The 21,519-nt window shown below is 48.9% G+C and overlaps 1 protein-coding gene across 2 annotated transcripts in view; it reads right to left on the bottom strand.

Annotated features, from left to right (window-relative positions):
• The window catches only part of RagC-D (Ras-related GTP binding C/D), a 207,490-nt gene that overhangs the window by 109,571 nt on the left and 76,400 nt on the right, over nt 1–21,519 (bottom strand). For both annotated transcript variants that reach the window (XM_068351078.1, XM_068351079.1), the window contains exon 4: nt 18,995–19,172. In XM_068351078.1, the coding sequence (XP_068207179.1) occupies nt 18,995–19,172 (178 nt within the window). The remainder of the gene's footprint in view (nt 1–18,994; nt 19,173–21,519) is intronic.

Genomic DNA, 21,519 nt, shown 5'->3' with positions numbered 1-21,519 from the left:
GAGGCACTGTACATGAAGCACTGCACTTTCTCGCCTTGTCCCTACTACATAACTCATCCAACTCTGTCCATACAGTAGAGGATGGTATTGTTCAGGCTGCAGTTTGAGCAGGTTTGAGAATCCCAGTAGCAGTAAAAGCATCGTCGGCAGAAGATCTGTCCCCACACCATGCAGGTGAGGAGCTTTGGACAGTAGTTAAATGTTCAAAGAAAGAAAATCAAGGTCCTTGGACAAGCAAAGGGATTGCAAAAGACACCAAAAAATTCTGTGAACAAGTCACAATCCCTGAAGAGAGAGCTGATATTCATGTACAAGATTAAAGTTAGTATCCATAAATGGTCACCCAATGCACAGGCTTAGAGAATTCTCAACCCTCACAAAAGAAGGACTTATATATGCTTAATTCATATTTAGGATATTCATTCAGATCCCACACCAAAGGCACACTAAAATAAGCACGAACAAGATAACAAAGTAAAAAAAAGTAGACACAAAACTCTTAACAGTACGGTGCTTCACCAAAACTATTCATGGATGATTAAAAAATAAAAGCGAGGGTACTTACAGTAGAGTGGTTGAGTATTTACCCCCTACACTCACCTGCCTACCACCTATCAAACCTTGATTAATCAGCTAATATAACTGTTAAATAAACTTTGGATCACTTAAAAATTTGTATTCTCATAGGAACAAATAAATAGTGAGGACAGGGATTCTTAACAAAATTTCTGTAGACTTTCTAAATGTATTTTACAATTAACTATACGATAACACTACATCTGTATTATAGTATATTGAAGTGGCAACTACACCACCACACCAACTTTTCAGAGTGAACAAACTATTGTGGAGGAAGATACAAAGGGATTGAAATTATTGAGGAATCCTCCACAAAATTTGTGTAGAAATGGAAAAAAAATCTACAAAATGCATATAAAAATTGAAAAAAACAAATGCAAACTAGATGAAAATATAGTAAAACTACTGTTATAAAAGTAATGAATTGCTGTGAAATAAGTTTTAGTCACACATAATTTATGGAAATATTGTTTGTCTTGGTCTTAAATATCTACAAATATCGTCCACAAAAATGGAAGGAAACAAATTGACTAAATAGCTTTATAATTTTTTATGAGAAAATGGATGATCCAAAAAACTTTATAAAAATTGAAAAAAACAAATGCAAACTAGATGAAAATATAGTAAAACTACTGTTATAAAAGTAATGAATTGCTGTGAAATAAGTTTTAGTCACACATAATTTATGGAAATATTGTTTGTCTTGGTCTTAAATATCTACAAATATCGTCCACAAAAATGGAAGGAAACAAATTGACTAAATAGCTTTATAATTTTTTATGAGAAAATGGATGATCCAAAAAACTTTAAAACTCTGGTCGTAAAACAATGGCAAAAGGGATGTATATTGGTGTTAGATTACCAAAACAACATCAATATGACAAATTCGTAGATAATTTGTATTTTTCCTAACTATACAAACCTTAGCTATTTAATAGGAATATTACTTTCGGCGTAGCTGAACTGACGAGCCATTAATTTTTAACGAGGGTTTACTACCAACACCGCTAGTTAGCGGGGGTAGGGGAGGGTAACTTGCTACCCCCCCCCCCCTCACACACCTGTGCTTGAGCTCACTTTGCTTGGAGGTAGGACTTCAAGGGGGATAGGGCTGGCGGGCAAGTTTGGTTAAATAGCTAAGGTTTGTATAGTTAGGAAAAATACAAATTATCTACGAATTTGTCATTTGTTCCGTAACTGGAATACAAACCACGCTATTTAATAGGGGTGACTCGCCCATTAGGAAGGGTGGACGTCCCAGCCAGTGTGGCTTTTGGCTTTGCCCGGGGACTCGTTTTTGAGTGTGTAAGCACCCAAGAAATAAGGAGTCCTTGCACCTCGCTAGAACCTTGCTACGCAAGGACTGCATCCTACGCAAACTGTGTGTGCAGGTATGAAGAAATGTGACTCGTCCTAGGAAGTTCTCATGAAGTTCTTTAGATGGAAATTTGTAGACTAGGACTCTCCCAATACCACCTCGTTAGAGTATGGGGATGTAACAGTATTAATCTTAATGCTAGGAACACAAGGGAGCATGGTTTACCTGCAGTGGTTTGAGGTCAGCTATGCAGAGAACCCAGGATGCTGTTTTCCCCAAGAGAGGGGAAGATGAAGAAAAGAATAAGGGCCGGTCAAACCTTTTCATTCATGCAGACTAAAACCGGGTAACAATGCCCTCAACCTTCTGCTACTTGTCCAAAAAGGAGCTTGAGGTTTTAAACCAGCTGTTGTACAGCCACCACAGGGCCAATAGCGAAAATATTGAGTCTCCTGTGGGTCACGTCTTGCAGGTAGTGGGATGTGAATGTTGTTTAACGTTTCCACACCCCAGCTTGAAGAACCTGCGTCACTGAAAAATTTCTTTTGAAGGCCAAGGACGTAGTTATGCCCCTAACATCATGTGCTCTAGGGCGACGTGATGGAGGAGGGTCTGGATTCAAGGCCAAGTCAATGACCCTACGAATCCATGCAGAGATGGTGTTCTTGGTGACCCTCCTCTTAGTCCTTCCTGTGCTGACGAATAGAGCTGGTACATGAGGACGGGCTGCAGCTGTTCTTTTGAGGTACAGCCTCAAGTTCTTTACTGGGCATAGTAAGAGATGGTCTGGGTCATCTGTTACAGTAAGGAGACTAGAAATCTGGAAGGAGTCGAATCGAGGATCCGCCACTCCAGGATTCTGAGCCTTAGCAATAAACTCAGGGATGAAGCTGAACGTTACCTCCCCCCATCCCCTTGAATGGGCGATGTCATACGAGAGACCATGAAGTTCGCTGACTCGCTTGGCCGAGGCCAAAGCTAGCAGGAATACCGTCTTCCAAGTTAGGTGGCGATCTGATGCCTGGCGTAATGGTTCATAGGGAGGTCTCTTAAGAGACCTGAGAACTCGAACCACGTTCCATGGGGGAGGTCTCCTTCCGACTGAGGGCAGATAAGTTCATAACTACGTATGAGTAGGGAAAGTTCTAGCAATGAAGAAATGTCCATTCCTTTCAGCCTGAAGGCTAGACTTAAGGCTGAGCGATAGCCTTTCACTGACGAGACTGAAAGGCGCATTTTTTCCCGCAAATACACAAGGAACTCCGCTATTGTTGGAATAGTGGCATCGAGTGGAGAGATACCCCTTCCATGACACCAACCACAGAAGACTTTCCACTTTGCCTGGTAGACTGCTGCCGAAGACTTTCGCAGGTGTCCAGACATCCTGACAGCAACTTGTTGCGAAAATCCTCTCTCAGAGAGGAGATGCTGGGTAGTCTCCAGGCGTGAAGTCGTAGTGAACCTACGGCTTTGTGGAAGATGTTGGAGTAGATTGTGTCGTAGAGGGAGTTCTCTTGGTAACTCCGTTAGGAGTTGCAGAAGGTCCGGGAACCATTCCTCGTGATGCCATAGCGGAGCTATAAGGGTCATTGAAAGATTGACCAATGTTCTGGTCTTGTTGAGTACCCTCCTCATCAGACAGAACGGGGGAAAGGCGTAAACGTCGATGTCGTCCCACCGTTGTTGGAAAGCATCTTGCCAGAGAGCCTTGGGGTCTGGGACTGGGGAACAGTAAAGCAGGAGCCTGAAGTTCAGGGCCGTTGCGAAAAGATCCACAGTCGGAGAATCCCACAAAGTCAGGACTTTATTGGCTACTAGATGATCCAAAGACCACTCGGTACTCACTATCTGAGAAGCTCTGCTCAGATTGTCGGCAAGCACATACCTTTTGCCCGGAATGAAGCGTGCCGATAGCAGTATCTCTACTGCTAGATGGGATAGTTGCTGCGAAAAGGTACCTCCTTGTTTGTTGATGTAGGCCACTACTGTGGTGTTGTCGCTCATCACCACCACAGAGTGACTTGCCAGGTACTGTTGGAACTGTTGAAGGGCCAGAAAGACGGCCTTCATCTCTAGGAGATTTATATGGAGGTACTTTTCTGACTCTGACCAGAGGCCTGAGGTTGTGTGGTGCAGCACATGGGGCCCCCACCCTGTTTTTGAAGCGTCCAAAAACAGCATCAAATCCGGGGGGGAGGACGAGAAGATCTACTCCTTTTCGTAGGTTCTCGTCTGCCACCCACCACTGGAGATCCGTCAGTTTCGCAGGTCCCACGGGGATCTGGATGTCCGGGGAATCGTACCCTTGATTCCACCGGGACTTGAGTCGCCATTGGAGGGATCTCATCCTGAGGCAACCGTTGGGAACTAGACGGGTCAGCGATGAAAGATGACCGAGGAGACGTAACCACAATTGGGCTGGAAGTTCTTCTCATCTGAAAAAAGGTCTTGCGACCTTCCTCAGCCTTGCTATCCTGTCGTCTGATGGGAAGGCTTTGTGGAGATTGGTGTCTATAATCATGCCTAGGTATACCAGTCTTTGAGTGGGAAGCAGTGAGGACTTTGAGATTTACCATGATCCCCAGATCATGGCAAAGTCTCAGAAGTTTGTCTCGGTGTTGAAGAAGGGATGACACCGAGTCTGCTAGGATTAACCAGTCGTCCAGATAACGGAGGAGACGGATGCCAATCCTGTGTACCCAAGATGATATTAGGGTGAACACTGGTGAAAACTTGTGGTGCTGTGGAGAGACCGAAGCACAGCACCTTGAACTGGTACTTTCTGTTGTCTAGGCTGAATCTTAAGTACTTCCTTAAAGACGGATGGACTGGGATCTGAAAATACGCGTCCTTTAGGTCCAGTGTGCACATGAAGTCTTGCGGTCTTATTGCTAGTCTGACCGTGTCCGCCGTCTCCATGCTGAACGGAGTTTGTTTGACAAACTTGTTCAGAGCTGAGAGGTCGATGACTGGTCTCCAGCCTCCAGACACCTTCTTTACAAGAAAGAGTCGACAGAAGAAGCCTGGAGATCCGTCGAGGACCTCTTGGAGAGCATCCTTCTTCAACAGGGTCTCGACTTCTGCCCGAAGAGCTTGCCCCCTTGCCGATCCCATGGCAAGGGAGCTCAATGACACTGGATTCGTCGTCAGGGGAGGTAGAGATGTTATGAACAGGACGCGATATCCTAGACTGATCACAGAGATTGTCCAGGAATCGGCCCCGAGTTGCTTCCACCTGTTTGAGCAACTTTGTAGGCATCCCCCCACTGGTGGACATGCAGGGGGACTGCCTATCCTAGCGTTTGTGGCCTCGGCTGCTCCCTCTAGGATTCTTGCCTCCCCTGGAGGACTTTTTGTCTTTCCTTCCTTTGACAGGAAAGGGCTTAGACACCACGGTCTTCTCTGCTGTTGTCCTTTTAGCAGTCTTGACTGGACGGGACTGCTGTGATGCTGGAGGCTTACAGGGCTTAGATGTTAAAGCCCTATGAAGGAGGGAGTCTTGATGAGACTTCCTCCACCTCTCAGTGGCATGTTCCACATCCTTAGGCTCAAACAAGATGGATCCTTCTGGAGAAGAATGTCTGAGCCTATTGATCTCTGTGCTAGGGACCTTCTGATGGAATCTCTCAGCTACTGCATCCCGACGTTCCAGAATGGTATTTGCCCACAAGTTCGAGACTTGGTGGGCCAGAAATTCGATCGTGCGAGTACCTGAGAGAAGAAAAGTCTCCATAGCTTTCCTGGTACGTTCTTTGGAGAAATCCTCAGAACGTATCAGGATACCTAAGGTCTCCAACCAGATGTCGAGCCACGAAGTGGCTTGCATAGCACACTTCGCAACTTTCTCCTGGTCAAGGATCTCGGTTGCCGAGAATGAGACCTGCCGGTTGGAGAGTCTCTCAAGAGGAAGTCCCTTGGTATGCTCTTCCAGCGAGTGGTGAAGAGGAAGAGCTAAACAAGGCTCCTTAAGAATCTCAAAGTACTTCCTCTGCTGTACGCGAGGAGGTGGAAGAAGCTTGTCAGTGGCACTGGAACGGTTGGAGGAGGACATCTCGGAGAGCTGTAGAGAGATCTTGTCCCTGGTACTCTTAACCCCCTGAGACCAGGTCAGTGCTGCACTGGTCTTGGAGGGTTTCTGAGTACCAAAGACACGGTCCAAGACCTTGTCCTTGCCCTCTCGAGGAGGGATCTCTGGGTCGGAAAACCCGTTGAGAGCCCTCATTAGAATCGGAACTTGCCAAAACGCATCTTGCTGGTCTCCTCCTGATGTAGGACTTGCAGCGAAGTCTCCTGTCCCCAAAAGCTCTTCATGGGGAGAGTTGCGGACGTTCTCTGAGTGGTTAGCTGGCTCCATCCTAGTCCTAGTAGAGGACTTCGGTAATGTTTTAGAGTCCTTAGATTCCTTCCTGGGAAGGATGTAGGACTCCAACATTGACGAGGATGATATGTTCCTTTCAGTCCCCACCTGAGAAGACATCTCGGCGCGAGGAGAGGTTTCCCGCATTGGTGCGATGGGGAAAGTCTCTCCTCGCGTGATTCCCCTGAAGACGGGAAATCTTCGTCCGAAGGGGAAGGAGAGACAGTCTGGGGGGAAAGAAGGAACCTGCCTCGAAGGTTTGTGTGGAGTGAGTTTTGCCCTTGGAGAAGTTACCGCGTCCGGAACTCCTCTTTTTCTCTTCAAAGGGGTAGAATCAGCCAAGGATCTGTGCCCCAATTCAGAGAAGACAGGCTTGAACGCCTGCGTTACGGCTCTGATTAGTGCACCGAACCAGGGCTGTTGGCTGACAGACGCGCTGTCAGACATACCCCTTGAAGGGACAGGAATTGAAGGATCCCTGGGAGGAGTTCTCATCATTGGTGGGTTCACCTGAAAAGGCTTTGGGATCCTGGACCCCTCTAGATGTTTCCCTTCTCCCACAATGCGCGCTGGTATGCGCTTCCGGGGAGGGGAATGAGGCGATGGCGACCTTGCCGCTCGTAGTTCAGTAGTCTCGTGCGCGGGAGGATATCGACGCTCGCGCAAGGGAGAATAATGGTGCTCGCGCGAGGGAGAATACCGGGAGTCGCGCGTGGGAGACTACGGGCATGGGCATGTGCATGGGCGCGCGGGAGGCAGCGGGCATGCGCGTGGGCGCGCGGGAGGCAGCGGGCATGCGGGAGGCAGCGGGCATGCGGGAGGCAGCGGGCATGCGGGAGGCAGCGGGCATGCGGGAGGCTGATGGCACACAGGAGCGCGTGCGGGAGACTGTGGGCGCACAGGAGCGCGTGCGGGAGACTGTGGGCACACAGGAGCGCGTGCGGGAGACTGTGGGCGCACAGGAGCGTGTGCGAGAGACTGTTGGCGCACACGTGCACTCATGGGAAAGTATTCGCAGGCACACAAGATTAAGGCGTTGAGTGCGCGGGCGAGAGTTCGCACGTGCCTGTACCAGTCGTAGGGCACGCGCGAGCAGGAGAAAGACCCCTAGTGCGCGGGTGCGCAGGAGAAAGACCCTAGCGCACGGGCGCGCAGTTGAAATCTGTGCTGCTCGTGGGCGCGCGTCAGAATGTGGGCGCGAATCCGTAGGAGAGGATGGGCGAGTACGCGCGCACGCATATCCTCGCGGATGCGTGCAGGCGATGGAGAGCGCTGGCGCGATGGTAAGAACTGAAACGTGGGAGAGGTCACTCTAGTGGACTTCCCAGTAGCGCCCAGAGTGCTGGCGTGCTGGCGTGCAGGAGAGCGCTAGCGCGCAGGAGGGCGTTAGCGCACAGGAGAGCACTGGCGCACAGGAGAGCACTGGCGCGTAGGAGAGCACTGGCGCGTGGGAGAGCGCTAGCGCGCAGCTGGGCGTGGGCACGTATGCTTAGGCTCAGGCAAGGCCTGGCACGCAGAAGAACGTGGGCGCGTACGTGCAAAAGTGCGTGCATAGCGCGTAGAAGAGCTGGGCTCCTGTTGGGACGTATGTGCGTGTTGGGGCATACGCCCTTGATGCCCTGTGTTAGGGTTTGTTGACGGGGCCTGACGAGCTACTATATCACTCTCATCAGGTTTCGTTGGCGCATGGCGCGAATCTAGTTGGCGCGCCTTAGCGTGTTCAGCTGAAACCTTATTTTGTTTATATAAGAATGGTGACGGCAGGTCGGCAGGTCTGGTGGGTGGAAGGTTGGCGTGTCCTTTAATAGGACGACCTTCCACCGAAGGAGATCGCGAACGATCTGCAGAAAGGTCCAGGACCAATGCAGTCACAGTGATCGGTGATCGATGTCGAGGCTCCTCTGCGGGGGACTGCATCAAAGATGTTGAACCAAAGAGGCCCCTCCTCACCGCAGGTGAAGGAAGGCCTCTCTGGCGAAGAGGAAAGCGAGCCTTGCGACGAATGCGCCCTCTGGGGCCGTAGGGTCTGCGAGCTGACCTTCTGCAGTCCTTCGAAGAGGAGTCTCTGTAAGAGAACTCCCCCAATGGAAAGAAACACTAGCAGGAGAGACTGTTGGACTTAGTTTCTCCCTCGTTGGTTGAACAGGAACGGGAGAAACTAAGCCATCAGCTACCGTAGGGTTTGAAGAGGCAGAGGTGATGGGTGATACCGCATTGGATACCTCTGACACCACAACGTCGACAAGAGACAGAGGATCAACCTCTGTCGGTGACGGCGATTGCTTGACAGCGGCACCCAATCGGATGTAGTCAAGTAATACTTCCTTGGAGGGCGAACCTTCCAGCCCCAAGGAGGACCAAAGCTGAAAAATCACAAATTTTAAGTAATTTGTATTTTTCCTAACAGTACTTACCTCAAACTACTTTCTTAGGAGTATCTGGGATCGCCTCCCATCCGACCAGAATTTTGTGTAGTTTACCCTATTCCCGTTCTCTATGCGGGGTAATCTCTGGCGGAGTGATACGCGCCCAGAGATGACCCGGGGTCAGAGAGCATGCTTTCTCAGGTCTCGCTCCTCAGTAAGTTTTGGTGGAAAGAGGTTCTCCTCCCTCTATTAAGTCCTGTAAGTCACTCGAGGAAGGATGGGTGGGCCATAACTCGAAAGTAGTTCGAGGTAAGTACTGTTAGGAAAAATACAAATTACTTAAAATTTGTGATTTGTTCCAACAAAGTACAGTACTTACCTCGAACTACTTTCTTAGGATACTTATACCTTAGGAAGTGGGAGTGTACTGCAGGGCTCAGAGACCGGGATGATGGAAGTAAAAAGGGGGAAACCTAGATAGGGGGCTAGGATCCGCTGACCCACCGAAAGAAAAGACTCGAAATAGGGAAAACTACCCAAAAAACTAACTTAGTGTCTAAGTGGCTTACCTCTGTAAAAAAAAATGCCTTGGAGGCGTATTTCTTCAGTGACGATATATCTCATGGTAGTTAAAGGCCTTCCAAGTCCCTTTTAGGGTAGGTAATTAGGTAACAGGGGGGAACCTAGCCACCAATGGGTGCCGGTCCCAAGCCCGGATAAATAGGGAGGGTTGGTGTCAGGAAGGGTATCCGGCCGTAAAAACCTGTGCCAAAACCTTAAATGGAATGAGCCGAAATACGGAAAGAGGTAATGCTAGGGCGTACTCCGTAAACGACGCACAGAGACATCGCCCTAACTCTGTGGTAAGGCGAGGGCTACTGCATCAGGAGCGGGTGCAGTTATAGAAGAGAGCTCACTTTGGACTCAGAATATGCCAGCTTAATGTTGGGTCCATGACTGGGAGAGGTAGAGAAGTGGCTCACTTGATGAGGGGAAAGAGAGTAGATGCTATGTGTGTGCAGGAAACACGATGGAAGGGAAATAAAGCTAGAGAGTTGGGTGATGGATATAAGCTATATTATAGCGGAGCAAATAAACAAGGTAGGAATGGAGTTGGCATAGTACTGTCTGGTGAGCTGAAAAATGCGGTGATAGAGGTGCATAGAAAGAATGACCACATCATCAGATTGAAGATGTGTTGTGGAGGCGAGAATCTGAATACTATAAGTGCATATGCACCTCAAGTTGGTTGCTCAGAAGAGGAGAAGGGAAATTTCTGGAGACACATGGATGGAGTAATGCAGGAACTGGAAGAACAGAAGAGGGTCATAGTGGGGGCAGATTTGAATGGCCATGTTGGAAGTGAGAATGAGGCAATTGGTCGGGTGCATGGGGGCCATGGAATTGGGGAGAGAAACCCAGAAGGAGAGAATGTAGTGGACTTTGCTGTGTCATTTGACATGGCAATAGTAAACACATTCTTTAAGAAGAAAAGGGAACACCTAATAACTTATAAGAGTGGGGGAAGATGCTCCCAGATAGACTACTTCCTGTATAAAAGGATAAAGCTGGTGGAGATCAAGAACTGCAAGGTTATCCCAGGTGACCATGTAGCCCCCCAACACAGACTGCTATGTATGGACTTAGGCCTAAATAGGGAAAGAAAAGCTAAAGCTAAAGGGATAAGGAAAATTAAAAGGTACAAACTAGTGAGGGAAGGAGATAAGATGAGAGAGTTTAAGAGAAGGGTTTTGGAAGATATTGATAGAGGAATTGAAGATGTTCAAGAGTGGTGGACACGAAATGCAGCAGTAATGAGAAGGCATGGAAAGGAGCTGCTAGGAGAGACATCTGGTATCATATGGGAAGAAAAGGAGAGTTGGTGGTGGAGTGAAGAAATTGAGAAAGTTGTGAAAGATAAGAAGGAGGCAAAGAAGAGATGGGAAGAGTCCCAGTCAGGGGAAGACAGAGAGAGGTTCAGAGAGAAAAACAAGGTGGTGAAGAAGGTAGTAGCCCAAGCTAAAGCTAAGGCATATGATGATGTGTATAATGAGCTGGGGACAAAGGAAGGATTAAACAAGATGATCAAGCTATCAAAGATTAGAAATAAGAGCACCAAAGATATTACACACATCAAACAAATAAAAGATCAAGATGGTGTAGTACTTAGAAAGGAGGAAGACATTGTAAAGAGATGGAAAGAATATTTTGAACAGCTGTTAAATGAAGAAAATTATAGATTATTAAGAGAGGATGGACTGGTGAATTTTGGCATGGTAATAAGTTTCTCTAGGCAAGAGGTAATAAATGCACTGAGGAAGATGAAGAATGGGAAGGCAACTGGACCAGACATGATTCCTGTGGAGGCATGAAAAGCATTAGGAGATGAAGGAGTGGATATACTGTACGATCTCATGATAAAGATTTTTGAGCAGGAAAAGATACCAAATGAGTGGCGTGGGAGTATATTGATCCCAATCTTCAAAGGGAAAGGTGATGTCAAAGAGTGTGGGAATTACAGAGGTATTAAATTGATGTCCCACACTTTGAAGATACTGGAAAGGATGAAAGATGCCAGACTAAGAGAAGTAGAAGAAATAGGTAAAGAGCAGATGGGATTCATGAAGGGGAGGGGAATAACAGATGGTGTATTTTGTCTGAGGCAACTAATGGAGAAATTCCGAGAAAAGCAGAGAGACCTGCATGTGGTATTCATTGACCTTGAAAAGGCTTATGACCGAGTCCCAAGACAAGAGGTATGGAGGAGTCTGAGGGAAAGGAGGGTGCCAGAGAAGTATGTTCGACTGATACAAGAGATGTACCGTAATGTATTTACTAGAGTGAGGAGCAGTGCTGGGGAGACAGAGGGTTTTGAGGTGAGAGTAGGATTACACCAAGGGTCGGCTCTGAGCCCATTTATCTTTAACATAGTGATGGACGTTTTAATAGAAGAGGTAAGGGAAGCAGTACCATGGAACATATTGTATGCAGATGATATTGTTCTGTGCGCAGAGAGCAGGGAAGATCTGGAAATGAAATTGGAAAGATGGAGGCAAGTACTGGAGGACAGAGGAATGAGAATAAGTAGATCTAAGACAGAATATATGTGTACCACCAGTGAGGGGGATGATAGAGAAAGTATTCATCTTGGGGGAGAACAGATAAAGAGAGTTGATAAGTTTGAGTATTTGGGATCCTTTGTTAACGCTGGAGGAGGTATGGAAGATGAAGTTAAACATCGGGTACAGGCAGGCTGGAACAACTGGAGAGCAGCCTCAGGAGTTCTTTGTGACAAAAGAATACCACTGAGGTTAAAAGGAAAATTTCATAAGTCAGTGGTAAGAACAGCAATGCTGTATGGAACGGAAACGGCAAGCATGAGGAAGACAGAGGAGAAGAAGATGGATGTGGCAGAAATGAGAATGCTTAGATGGATGTCTGGGGTGACAAGAGAGGATCGGATAAAAAATGACTACATAAGGGGTCGACAAAGGTGGTGGAAATATCAAAGAAAGTGCAGGAAGGGAGGCTGAGATGGTATGGACACCTGATGAGGAGAGATGAGGACCACGTTGGGAGACATACTATGGAGATGGAGGTTCAAGGAAGAAGTCGAAGAAGAGGGAGACCAAGAAAGAGATGGAGGGACTGTGTAAGAGGAGACTTACAGGAGAAGGGGATTGATGAGGCAGAAGCGCAGAATAGAAAAAGATGGAAACGGCGACCCCATATAAAAATGGGAACCAGCTGGGAAGAAGAAATATGGTAACGGGGGGGGGGGGGGGAGTAAGGAAAAGGAACCTGTGTCTCTTGGACTTACTGCCCCTGGGTTCCCTGGGGCTATATCTTTAAATCTTCTGAAGCGCTGAAATGATGGAACCGAGGGAGAACCAGTCCAGGGACCTCCTCGAGCATTCCTTCAAGTAGTGAGCTGTGAAAGTTGACTGATTGGTCCAAGTACCAGCCCTCAGGATTTAGCCGATTGCCATGTTCTTCTCAAAGGCCAGAGAGGTACTCAGTCCTCTGATGTCGTGGGGCCTGGGTTTACCTGGAATAGAAATTCCTACACTACTGTAGTCTCTCCTGATCACTTGCCGTAACCAGAAGGAGATCGTGTTCTTGGATACCGGTTTCTTCACCAATCCTGAAGAAACGAACAGATTCTTGACTTCGGGCCTCAGCCTGGCCGTCCTCTCCAAGTACTTCCGTACTGCTCTGACAGGGCACAGCCGCAAGTCCCTGGGGTTGTCTGAACGTGGGATTGCCGGCACCGAGAATCCTTCAAACTTGGGGTCCCAGACTGCTGGGTTCTGGGTCTTGCCCACGAAGGATGGAACGAACTTGAAGGTAGTTTCACGCCAGCCCTTTGAGTGTGACACCTCGTATGAAAGTCCATGAATTTCCCCTACTCGTTTTCCCGAAGCTTGAAGGTGAGTTCTTTGTCTAGGATGATCTTAAGGGGTTCGAAGGGAGGCTCTGACACCATCTTCAGGACCCTACCAACGTCCCACTGGGGTACTCTAACCGCTTGCGGAGGGCATGATTGCTCAAAGCTCTTGATGAGCATCGAGATGTGTCTGGAGGAACCTAGGTCGATGCCCTTCAGGAGGAAGACTTGATCTAGAGCTGCTCTAACTCCTTTAATGGCTGGGATGGACATGATTTCCTCGTCCCCGAGATAGACTAAGAAGTCGGCTATCTCCGGGACCGAGGCTCTCAACGGCTTGGAATTCTTAGCGGCGCACCACTTCGTGAAGGTAGCTCATTTTGCCTGGTACACAGCGGCCGAAGATCGTCTCGGGTAACCCGACATCCTCGTTGCCGTCTTCGCTGAATAGCCTTCCTTCCTCAGGAGACGCTCGATAACCTCCACGCGTGAAGGCAGAGGGACCGAGGGTTCTCGTGGAACCTTTGAAAGTGTGGTTGCCGGAGCAGGTCTGACCTGTCCGGAAGGGGCCAAGGTGGAAGGCGCGCCAGTTCCTTTAAGTCTGCGAACCACTCTCTCTCCGGCCACCAGGGCGCTACCAAAGTCATCCACAGGTTGCTCGCTCTCCTCACCCTGTTGAGAACTTGTCTGAGCATTCCGAAGGGAGGGAAGGCGTACACATCGAGGTTGTCCCAGGGAGGCTGGAAGGCGTCCTCGAACGCTGCTCCCGGGACTGGCACAGGAGAACAAAACACAGGGAGCTGTGAGTTTAGTCTCGTGACGAAGAGGTCTATTACCGGCGAACCCCACTTCTGGATCAGAGTCTTGGCCACTTCTGGGTGGAGGGACCACTCGTACCCAACCACCTGACCCACTCTGCTGAGGCCGTCGGCTAGGACGTTCCTTTTCCCTGGAATGAACCTGGCCGAGATCTTGATCTGCTCCCTTTCGGCCCATTCCAGAAATTCCAACGTGAGGCTGCACAACTCCTTTGATCTTAGTCCTCCTTGCTTCTTTATGTATGCTACTACGGTGGCGTTGTCGCACATCAACTCCAAGGTGTTTCCCCGGAGCTTCTGGACGAACTCCAGACACGTCCTCTGTACTGCCATCATTTCCAGTACATTGATGTGCAGGTTTTTCTCCTTGAGTCCCCACCTTCCTCTCGCTGTACTGTCGAGGAAGTGAGCAGCCCAACCCTCCTTGGAGGCGTCCGTGAAGAGGAGCATCTCCGGAGCGTCGGTGTTCGAAGTGTCGACCCACCACTTGAGGACCTCCTTCGATTCCGTGGTCACCGGAACTACTTTCTGTGAGGGGAGTCTCTCTGGTTCAAGGCTTCTTTCAGGTTCCACTGAACTCCCCTGAGCTTGAGTCTCCCCTGAGGGACTAGCTTCTCCAATGATACGAGGTGACCTATCAGTTTCTGCCAGTCCTTGGCCCTCCTGGGCTGACCCGACAGAAAGGGCCGTAGGATCTGGTTCAGGTTGTCTAGTCTCTCCGCGGAAGGGAATGCTTCCGCCAACCGGGAGTCCACGACCATCCCGAGGTAGGTCATCCTGGTGGAGGGTATCAATTGGGATTTCTCCAGGTTGATGGTGATACCCAGGACGTTGCAGAACTGCAAAGCATCGCGCCTTGCCCCCTCAGTACTTCCCTTGAGTCTGAAAGCAATAACCAGTCACCCAGGTACCAAAGCAGGCGGATGCCCTGTTCGTGTGCCCAGGGTGAGACTGTCGCGAAGATCCTCGTGAAGACCTGAGGGGCTGTGGATAGACCGAAGCAGAGGGTCTTGAACTACAACGTTTGGGTACCCCATTTCACCCTTAGATACTTCCTGCCGGAGGGGTGGACAGGGATCTGGAAGTATGCGTCCTTGAGGTCTATCAATATCATGAAGCCTCCTTCCCCTCAGGCCACTAGGACCGACTTCGGAGTGTCCATCTTGAAGTCGGTTTTGCACATGAACTTGTTGAGGGCTGAGAGGTCTATGACTGGTCTCCATCGCCCTGTCAGTTTCTCCACCAGGAAGAGTCTGCTGTAGAACCCTGGGCCTGGGTTCTTGACTGGCTCCATTGCCCCTTTCGCTAGCATAGCAGAGACTTCTTGCAGGGCTGTCCTTCTCAGGGGGTCTATCGGTGCCAACCATTCCGCCTGTAGATCTGGTATCAGAGGTGGGGTTCAGCCAGGAAGGGCAACCTGTATCCTTCCTTCAGGACTGTCACGGTCCACAGATCCGACCCTTGGTCCCACCATGCTTGCCAAGAATTATTGAGGCATACCCCCACCTGAAGCTTTGGCAGGAGTAGGGGGCCTCCCTCCCTATCTCCTTCGGGAGGCACGGCCCGAACGCCCTCTTCTGGAGGCCGAGTAGTAGGGCCTAAATGTTGACTGCGTGGTTGCAGATCCCTTACGGGAGGGATGAGAAGGCTTCTGCCAGGACGTAGTAGGAGCGTCTCTCCTGGGCTGGTTAGGTGAGGCGCGAGGAGGAAGAGGGACGTCCGAAGGAGGTCTCCTATGGTTGGGTCTTTTTGCTGGAGGAGGTCTCGGTTCCCCCACATCCTTTAACTTTCTCACCCTCTCCATCACTTCTTCTACTTCCTTGAGGGGGAAGACAGTCTCGCCCCACAGTGGAAGACTCCTCAGGGACCTGGCCTCTCTGTCGGGGAGCCGCCTTACCAGTTTGCTGAGTACAGTGTCCCTTTTCCTCAGTATCCAGTTAGCGGTTTTCATAATTGACTGATAGGACAGGAACTTAAGGGCCTTACCTTCCGAGGTAATCAGCTCTTTCAGCAGGGCCAGATTTTCTGGAACCGCTAGGTCGTACGAGGATTGGTACGCTACCAGAGTGGCGGCCCACCAATCCAGCCAGGATGACACATGCACCAGGTCCTTGGACAGCTTCTCCATCATGGCGGTCTCCGCTGGCGAGAAACAAACCGGGGCTGTGGTCGCCCTCTCTTCTTCTGCGCCTTGTCCCAAGATGGCGACTGCTGGTTCTACTGCGCAGGGTCCCACGCGGTGGCCTTCCGGGAGATAGAACCGCGACTGAGTCTTTAGGCCCTGGAGAAGCCTAGAGGCGCTCTGGTTTTTGGGGGCCTCCGCATGGTTGGCCAATACCTTGCTCACGTGCCAATCCCAGCTTCACGTCTCTAGCCACCGGGAGCGCTAGTAAGGGCTTCTGTTGAACGGGGGCATCCACCATCCTGTTGAGGCTCGAGAGCCAGAACTCGTCAGACGAGGGCTCCGGCTCATCCAGCCTATGGTGTCGTCGGATGAGGCCTATGACTCTACAGTAAGCGGAAACCTCCGCTGGAGAGTCTTCTTCCCCATCCTCTCTCTTGTCTGGGGGGGTCCTAGTTCTCGTGACGCCGGACCTCCGACGGGGGGAGCCGTATCAGGAGGTGGCATCCTCTTGGAGTGGTCCAATTACCTCGCTACAGGCCGTAGGACGGGCATCACCGCTGGGACGGAGGTCTCCGTCCTTGATTTCTCCCTTCTTCTGGAGGACCAGGGGTCCGCGGGCTTGCCCGTCGAGGAAAAGAACCTCTCTCGTTCTGGACGTCTCCTTGGAGATCTTGAAGGAGGGACGCGGCTGCCAGACCGAAGTGGCGACTCTCCCCGCTGGGCGGGTGGAGTCGGAACCTTCGCGGACCTATGCCTGTCCCTCGACGTCTGATACAATGAGCTCCTCTGTCGGTCAAATCTGCTCCCGTCGATGAATCCTACTGGTAATCAGCGTCTAGGGAGCCATCCCGAGGTGCCCGCGACGGCTGCCGCCCCCAGGAGTTGGCTATGTGGGATGGAAACCCGCACCCATTCTTCCTCCGGCGAAAGACTTCTCCTGAACTTCCTCCTTGGGGACCTTGAACGTCTATCCACGTGGAAGGGTCTTGAAGTCGAGCGCGAACGTGATCGTCTCCTGCGAGACCTATCCCGTCGCCTTCTATGGTCTCTCGGGGCTCCTTCATCTGACGAGTAAGAGTGGGCCTCAAACGAGGAAGCCGAGGATCTGAAGGGTCTCGTTGGAGGGTCCGAAAGTAGACGTGTCGTTGTCGGTTCTGCATGGGGCCCGGCCGACGACGCAGGCTCCATAAAAACCGCTGACAACGACGCTGACGGTGTTGGAGGGGAACGGGGGAGCTCCTTGTGGGGAACCAGGCCTCAAACTCCTTTTCCATTCTGTGGGGTGATCTGAAGGGCGTCTTGGGAGGCGCCCACACGAGGACGTCTGATGGCAGCGAGTCGTTCTTCTCAGCGTCACCCTCAGCTGCTGACGCACCTGAAAAGCCCGCCCAAGAGGCGGGAGAAGAAACTGCTGCCGTCTTTCCCCACATAGTATTGCCCGAAGATACAGGGCCTGCTTTGTCCAGGGCCCCATGCCCCGAAAACACACCCGCCCCTCCCTCAGGCCCCCCACTTGCCTGGACAGAAGACACAATACCACTGTCTGGTAATTCAGACTCCTGGGGAAGGGCCACCGGCCGCTTCCCCGCAACAGACTTACCTCGACCCCTACTCTGGGTAAGGGGAGAAGGTAGAGAAGCTCTATCCGACGGGACGCCGGGCGAAGCGAGAGGCGAAGAGACGTTGGGCTTCCTCGGAGGCCGTCAAGAGGCTTTCTTCTTTTTCGTGCCATAACACACCCACTGCACTTCATTCAAGGACTCGCACTCCGGACACGTGGCTGTAGGGGAACACACACTGCCCCTACACGACGAACACAAGGAGTGCGGGTCAACTTCGGATTTTGAGAGAAAAGCGCCACACGATTTGCCGGTCATAGGCCCAGGGCAACGACGGGGCTGCTCTGTAACGCACTAGCAATATACCGCGAGACACAGGAACACAGAGGGAAAGGAAGGGAAGCACACAAGGGACCTGCGTGGGACACAAAGGGATCGGGGACACAAAGGGTCGCACTGGGTTAGAGAGAGAGCGTCAGTGTGTTAACGCCGACGCGACCAGAACTTACTGAGGAGCGAGACCTGAGAAAGCATGCTCTCTGACCCCGGGTCATCTCTGGGCGAGTATCACTCCAACAGAGATTACCCCGCACAGAGAACGGGAATAGGGTAAACTACACAAAATTCTGGTCGGATGGGAGGAGATCCCAGATACTCCTAAGAAAGTAGTTCGAGGTAAGTACTCCGTGTTGGAACAAAGGGGGATTAGTAACATATCCTCCCCCGGGGGGAGAAGTGGAGCTGCTTCGCTAGGGTAAGCAACGTCATCTCTCGAGCCCCGAGTTTGGTAAACACTACATCGGTCTACGCTACCACTCGACGGTCTCTCGAAAGAGACCGATCGAGTGGGAGCTTCGGAGGAGGTTTGGGCAACGGAAGAAGTGGCCTTGGGTGTTTCTCCTTACAAAGAAACCTTCGAAGGAGAAATATCCCGTTTGGACTTCTTCCGTCGTCCCGAAAACCTCTCCCACTGGGAGGTAGACCACTCCCTACACCTGTTATCGCTGTCCCACCGTTGGCCCCTACAGGAAGGGCAAAGGGCGTGAGGATCAGTCTCAACCGCCGACATGATTGTTCCACACGGGTGGTCGGGAAGCCCAGGGCAGGTGCGCATATTCGCAGAGGCCAACTTCACACACACAACTAGAATAGAAAAAGCAAAAAAGCATTAAATGGCTGCCAAATGACGGCGAGGATGAGAGCAGACATGTTCAACTACCATCCGAGCCGAGAGCAAAGTGAGCTCAAGCACAGGTGTGTGAGAGGGGGGTAGCAAGCTACCCTCCCCTACCCCTGCTAACTAGCGGTGTGGGTAGTAAACCCTCGTTGCAAATTAATGGCTCGTCATTTCAGCTACGCCGAAAGTAATACCCCTATTAAATAGCGTGGTTTATATTCCAGTTACGGAACAAACACAAGTCTACACAGTTGAATTTTCCTTTGGATATCATAATGATCATTATACAGTATCACTAAAGACTATACCTGCATCTATTAAATCATCATTGGCTCGCTGATGAATATCTCGTTGAGTTTCAATCTTAATGTCGTCTGAAAGTCCGTCTACTTTGTGAATGAAGACTTCAAATCTTAAATTAGGATTGACTTTGTGTGCCCTCAAAACTGTCTGGTGTAATCTCTGGGTGGCTTCCATGTAGTCATCCTTAACAAAGATAAAGTTTAGAGAACATTAAACTTAAACACCATTATTAAATCTAAGTTTGTTTTTTTTAAAGCCAAAGATATGCTCTTAAATGCCTTGTAGCTTTCATAAATATTCTAAATTTTCAAACCCGTCTTTCCTTAAATAATCAACTGACAGTGTAAAAAAAAAAAAAAATTATTTGCAAACATAAATTTCAGAAAGAAATTGTAATTTTCCCCACTATACAAACCCAACCCGAGTCCTTTAAAATAGGATGTGTCTTCAACAGCGCTGGAATGCCCATTGAATAGTTAACAAGATACCTACTGTAGTTGATTAATAATGATGGCATAAGAGGGAAAACTCGCTCAGCTGCCTGAAACAGAACAGCCATTTTTGTCCTTAGGACTGAGAGGGCTCGTTAAGGTTGGAGTTTTTTTAATTTAGAGGACTCCAGGTTTTTGTAGGAAGGAAAAATATAAATTACTTTTAAAATTTTTAATTTGTTTCTATATTTATACTAACCTTTCATTCTTATAATAGGGATTTCCACTAACTGGTGGGAGGAAGTCCAATGGAACCATACTGAAGGAAGATGACATCAGCAGGGTCAGACCTGCATTTCTTTGCAAGGGCAACAGAAAGAGATAGATAAGCAAGTCATTTTACCCACTCTACCTCTCTGAGACTCCTACTAACTTCTTTACCCAGGACCCAAAGAAAGGGGTCCAAGGGCCTGTGAGCAACATCCATACAATGAAAAAGAAAAGGTGGTCAAACACCTTCGGATCTAACCCTTAGCTTCAAACATGCAAACAGGTAAACCAGAAGGCTACTCACAGGGCTAGACTTGTAAGTTCTTCCTCGAGATGGCAGAGGTATGCACTGACCAAAGGTGCTTCTGCAAAATAGCAGTTTCACCAACCCAAATGGAACAGTATCTGGATACTCTGTTTTAGATCCTGTTGGTGCTAATCAGAAGGCTGCACCCGAGCAAACTTACAGAGAGGGATAGGATCGAGAAGGTCCTGAACTGATGATAAGACTCCCACTAGTACTGGATCTTTGAAAAATACAGTGTACATGACAACAAAGGTGATAGAACCCCCATCCCTCAAAAGTTTGACATGACGAAGACCATTAGACTATCCTACTCTCTTGCTAATGCAGAGAAGGGAGACAGTCTTGAGGGAAACACCCCCTATGATACCCTCCAACACACGTACGTAGATAATCGTTTTTGTGAAGTTATAGCGTGTTGAAGCTCATGTATGTGGATGATCGTGCATGTAGATGGATGATTGTGGGAAGACAATTGAGTAAGTGGATGATCATGTTAGTGAAGTTCATGTGTGAAAGATCATGCACTTGAATGATAATGCGCATAGATGACAAGCCCATCAAAAGGGAACTCGAGGAAAGCCGTTTCATTGAGAGCTGCTGGTGAGGAAATGAGAATATCGACTTCAAGTTACTTCTCCAACCAGCGCAGTTGTTATCGATGTGTCATCAAAACATTCCGGGGAAGGAGAGGAACAAGGGCAGCAGCCCACATCCATTTTAGCAAACTTGAATATGCTGCTATACAAGACCAAATACTGGTGGGAGTATGAATACCTATGCCATGTACTGAAACAGAAGCATTCCAGATATGTAAACTCTCGTCCTGCATATAAGGCGAGAACATACAGTACAGTACTAGGATCACCTTCCCATGTAAAAATGTTCCAATACGTTTGTCCTCTTCCTCTACTGCCACTTTCGCTATTGAACATTGCCTAACTCGAAAGGTAAGGTTCCATATTTTCATTATTTTCTATTTATTATTGCATTATGTTCTAATAGCAACTTTATTTACAGGTATTTACAATAAGGTTAAGTATTGAATGATTAAAATTTACAGTATTTGGTTGTATTTCATTGAGTAAGTACAATATAGCTTTATTATAAAATTCAATGTGGTGTTTTCGTAGGGCTTGGAACGAATTATGTAATTTACACGTAAAATTGCCCTCATAATACAAAAAAATTACGATATGAAAGCCACTCCAGAATGAATTAATTTTGTATCTACAGGTATTACTGTATTCCTATTAGACAATGAGGATTTTTATAACAAAATTATGATAGCTATTTTTAAAATGCACACACACACACACACACACACACACACACACACACACACACTCACTCTCACTCTCACTCTCACTCTCACTCTCACTCTCACTCTCTCTCTCTCTCTCTCTGTGTGAGTGTGTGTGTTTTGTTTAGTTGAAAAAAATACAATTTCATTTTTAAATCTGTGATTTGTTCTTACATAAATACACAACCTCATCTTTTAATAAGAAACTTATCCCTAGGTCGG

Source organism: Palaemon carinicauda, chromosome 27 (assembly GCF_036898095.1).
Source record: "Palaemon carinicauda isolate YSFRI2023 chromosome 27, ASM3689809v2, whole genome shotgun sequence".
Classification (NCBI taxonomy): Eukaryota; Metazoa; Arthropoda; class Malacostraca; order Decapoda; family Palaemonidae; genus Palaemon; species Palaemon carinicauda.
The sequence above is the reverse complement of the archived record's forward strand: the minus strand, read 5'-3'. Positions and strand labels throughout refer to the sequence as shown.